Genomic DNA, 4,380 nt, shown 5'->3' with positions numbered 1-4,380 from the left:
TGTGAGCCACCATGTGGCTGCTGGGAATTGAACTCAGGACCTTTGGAAGAGCAGGCAATGCTCTTAACCGCTGAGCCATCTCTCCAGCCCCCTATATTTATATTTTAAAATGCTTTATACTACAAAATATTTCAAAGTACCCTATCCCATTTTGTTTAATTATATCAAGATTTTGAAGTTTTCCTTTGTGTGTTTGGATCTGGGCAGGCATATGTATTTACTAGTACTTACGGAGTCCAGACAAGGGTGTCTACAGGAGCTGGAGTTGCAGGCTGGCTTGAGACACCTAAGATGGGTGCTGGAAATTGAATTCACGTCTTCTGTAAGAGTAGCAAATACTCTTTCTTCAAGACAGGGTTTCTTTGTGGAGCCCTGGCTGTCATGGAACTAGCTCTGTAGACCACCTTGCTTCCCCCTACCCCGCTTCCTCCATCCACAGCACTTCCCCATCTACCCTGCTCCCCACTCTACCTGCTTCCCCCTCCATCCGGTTCCTCTCCCACATGCCCCATGATGCTCTACTTCACCATAAGCCCAAAGCAACAAGGTCAAGGACTATAGGTTGACACTTCTGAAATCACTGGACAAAATCAACAGCCCCTTCTTCACATGATTTATCTCAAGCATCTTGCCCCAGTGATGGACAGTGGACACAGGTCCAATTTGGGCTGCTTCTCGTGGCAGACAGCCATTCAGTTTCACCACTAACGTGAAAGAGGCTGCTAGCCTGTCTGAATCTTGGATTTGCTATTTCATTCATACTCACTCACTCAACAAATATCTTCAACAAGATGCTGAACATAGCAAAGCTCATAAAATGGGCAAGATCTGCATCTATCCACAAGCTCACAGCTTCTGGAAGCTTCCAGTGCTTAGCCCACACAGCAGCTCCCCTAGTGAGATCTATTACCCAGTCTTTACATTAGGATTCCTCTCCAAGGTTTCTTCCAAGTGCAGGCAAAATGAACAAGGCTCTCCTTGGCGTTCCCATAGAGCTCTGTTTATATTTCCTCTTGGCATTCACAGTACACTAAAATGGCATATATACTCACATGTTTATACATGGGCATGTCTACATATGCATATCTTCTTCTATATTATAAATTCTCTTAGGGAAAAGTTATACCACAGCCAACTTGGAGTTCTCCCACATAACACCCAACAATGCTTTGCATATTGGAATATGATAAATATGTGCTGAATGTCATCATCAACACTAATAATAACTAGATAATATGTTAAGAGCAATTTTTAGCAGAAGTATGCAACCTGTCATATCTAAGCCTTAAGAACACTAGACTTGTACAGTGTCATCTCCATGCCCTTTACACATGGCTGTGCTTTTTAACTGAAGCTTCACAGATCGTGTTCTCCATCCAAGCCCTGTCCCAGGGATTATATTCTGACAGTCAATTCAAAGGGAGTGTGTGAGTGATGGGGATGGAGTGCTTACAGGTTGCCAGCTGGTATCTCTGTGGTATACTCAATGATCACGTAGCCCTGTCCCTGCATCAGGAACTTAAGATTGGGTTAGAAATAATGTTTTACAACCACCATTAGAACATCTCCATTTCTGGGAGGCAGGTTGGCTTTCTCAAAGGTATTTTTTTTTTTTACCTGCATATGGTCAACAGATCAGTTCTTCTCAAGAGGCAGGAGCTGTTGAGCACAGCCAGCGGCGTGGGCAATAAACAATATTTTCCTAAGGCTTCTTCATCAGACTGTAATATAGACATTGCCAATATTAATCACACAGTATTCAATCATATGGTTTATGCCTTAATTAAAATCCACATGACTTTCTTTAGAAGGTTTTGGTTTGTTATGTTCAGCCTTCCACAATGCCAGGACAAAAATGAGGGAAAACTAGAATCACATTCTTTGTGTTCTGTGGTTATCAACTGTTGACCGAGATTTCTGTCCTGCCCTGTCCTGCAGCCATTTCGTCCCAAATAAACACACAGAGGTCTAGATTAATTATAAACTGATTGGCCTAGTAGCTCAGGCTTCTTATTAACTCTTATAACTTATATTAGCCCATAATACTTGTCTGTGTTAGTCACATGGCTTAGTACCTTTTTTGGCAAGGCAGTCACATCTTGCTTGCTCCATGTCTGGCTTCCTTTATGCGTGGGTGACTACTACAGACCGAAAGTTTCCTCTTCCCCCAATTCTTGCTACCCTGCCTCTACTTCCTGCCTGGTCACCCTGCCTATATTTCCTGCCTGGCTACTGGCCAATCAGTGTTTATTTAAAATATAAGTGACAGGGTACAGACCATTTCCCCACAGCAATCAATATACTGATTCTATGTGTTTCCCTCGAGTATTAGTGCCACATGGATGTTTATTGCTATTCTTTTTTATTCTTTGATTGTCACACACACACACACACACACACACACACACACACACACACACGATGAATATATATCACTACCTCTTATCCTGTCTCATCCTTTCCCAACCCACTTTCCACTGAAATCCTTCTCCCCAAGTCCCCTTCCAACTTTCAGGTCTTTTGTGTGAGAGAGAGACTCACAGAATTAAACAGGGTTGTGTGCATGGGCATGGGTGGGGTGATTTACTGGAACATGGGCATCTTAACCACAGTGATACCGCAGAAGAAAATGGTGTTCCCACCCCACCCCCGCTGTCACCACCCCATACATACACACACAAGCAACCACCATTTACTGTCAGTAGTCCCTGAGCCTTTCTTGATGGAATGCTGATGGCTCAATATTGTGTAGGTAACCCCAGCTGCAACAATTCATGTGTGGATTCACAAGCGTTCTGGCCATGCCATGTCCTAAAGACACTCTCTCAAAGCAGTCCTTCCTAACCTCTGACTCTGTCATCTGTTGCATGGTGTTCCTGGAGCCTTGTGGGAGAGGGGTTTCTATGGACAGTCACCCCAAGAAATAAAAATTGAAGACCCACTTGTTTGTAAGACTTCTCTCTCTGAGGCCCAGTGGCATTATCACTTTTTCCATGGGAATGTTCCTCTCTGCTTTACAGGATTCTTTTGTCTACGGATCCCATGCCTGGTCCACAAGTCTACTCATAGTAATTAACAGAGTAAACATTGTGAGTTCTTGAGGGCAGAGACAGCATTCAACTTCATAGTAACTCTATTACATCATAACAACACTAGAAAGAATGTCAACAAGAATTTTTGAATGAGGGCAGAAATGGGGCCATGCAGCACTATAAACATCAACTTTAATATCAAATCCTAACATTCTCCATGCTCTTTTCTGCAGGGACTCAATAACACATAGTGATACAACACAGCTGCCTCTTGTCCAGCAGAGTAATTAAAGCAACTTCAATGTGACAGATACATTATTTGAGAACTTACTGTGTCCTGAACATTTTTTAGGTACTACATACAAGATAATATTGTTATCCTATTTTATATATAAGGAAACAAAGGCACTGGGGAAATGTGCCCTGCTGCTAGACAGCACAGCATGGTTATAGACTATTAATAACTTTTTAAATTTCATTTTAATTAGGAATTTTTATGATGGTTTCTAGATGTTCTCCTAGAGTTTAATAAAGCTTTATGCAGGCTTTTAAAATAACCTATGCATAATTGTTTATTTTTTTAAATGAATTTTAGCAAATCCTTGTGGTCCTATAACCAGAACTGTAATCATGATATTTTTCACTGTTATCACAAATGTTTGCCCTGGGCCCCTTTGTAGTCAATCCTTTCCTTCCAGCCCATTCCAGGACAATCGTTGCTCTACTATCAGTAGAATATGGCTTTGTTTTGCCTATGGAATCAGACACAATCTTTTGTGTTTGGCTTATTTCATTTGGTACCCTAACTCCGAGATTTATCCACATTGTTGAAAACATTGGCAGTATGGGTCTTTGTATTGCTGAGTTTACTCTACACCATGAATATGTGACTATTTATTTTTTGCACTATCAAACAGGTGAGCATTTGTGTTGATTCCACTTTGAAAATATTTCAAGTGAGGCTGCTGTCCATATTCATTCATAGGTTGCTCTAGGACTCTGTTTCGATGGCTCGAGTAAATGGCTAAGAATGAGGCAATGAATGGTTATTTGGAAAGTTTATGCTCAACTTTGTAAGAAACTCTCACATTATTCTCCATTTTTTTTCTTCACCAGGATGTTTAAGAATTCCACTTGTAAATTTTTGATAACACTTGATTCTAATGGAAATTTTAATTATAGCCATATTAACTGTGGCATGTCTCATTGTGTTTTAATTTGCATTTCCCTAATGACTAATGATGTTATCATTACGTATATTTTCACACACACAATTTTCATCCATACACTTCCTTTGTTGAAGGTCCAAATATTTGTCAATTTTCATTCTTTTTTTTAAGGATTTATT

General features: G+C 40.7%; 1 protein-coding gene across 3 annotated transcripts in view; it reads right to left on the bottom strand.

Moving 5' to 3' along the window:
- Positions 1-4,380, bottom strand: part of Samd5 (sterile alpha motif domain containing 5) — a 59,167-nt gene that overhangs the window by 30,524 nt on the left and 24,263 nt on the right. The window contains exon 2 of one of the 3 annotated variants that reach the window (XM_026786313.1): positions 1,575-1,721. The exons of the other annotated variants lie outside the window; for them this stretch is intronic. Coding sequence (XP_026642114.1) covers positions 1,614-1,721 — 108 coding nt within the window. The 3' untranslated portion in view covers positions 1,575-1,613. Of the gene's footprint in view, positions 1-1,574; positions 1,722-4,380 lie in introns of those variants that run through there. 3 annotated transcript variants of the gene reach the window in all.

The sequence above is a fragment of the Microtus ochrogaster genome, linkage group LG4 (genome assembly GCF_000317375.1).
Source record: "Microtus ochrogaster isolate Prairie Vole_2 linkage group LG4, MicOch1.0, whole genome shotgun sequence".
NCBI classification, from domain to species: Eukaryota; Metazoa; Chordata; class Mammalia; order Rodentia; family Cricetidae; genus Microtus; species Microtus ochrogaster.
This window is presented reverse-complemented; position numbering and strand designations above follow the sequence as displayed.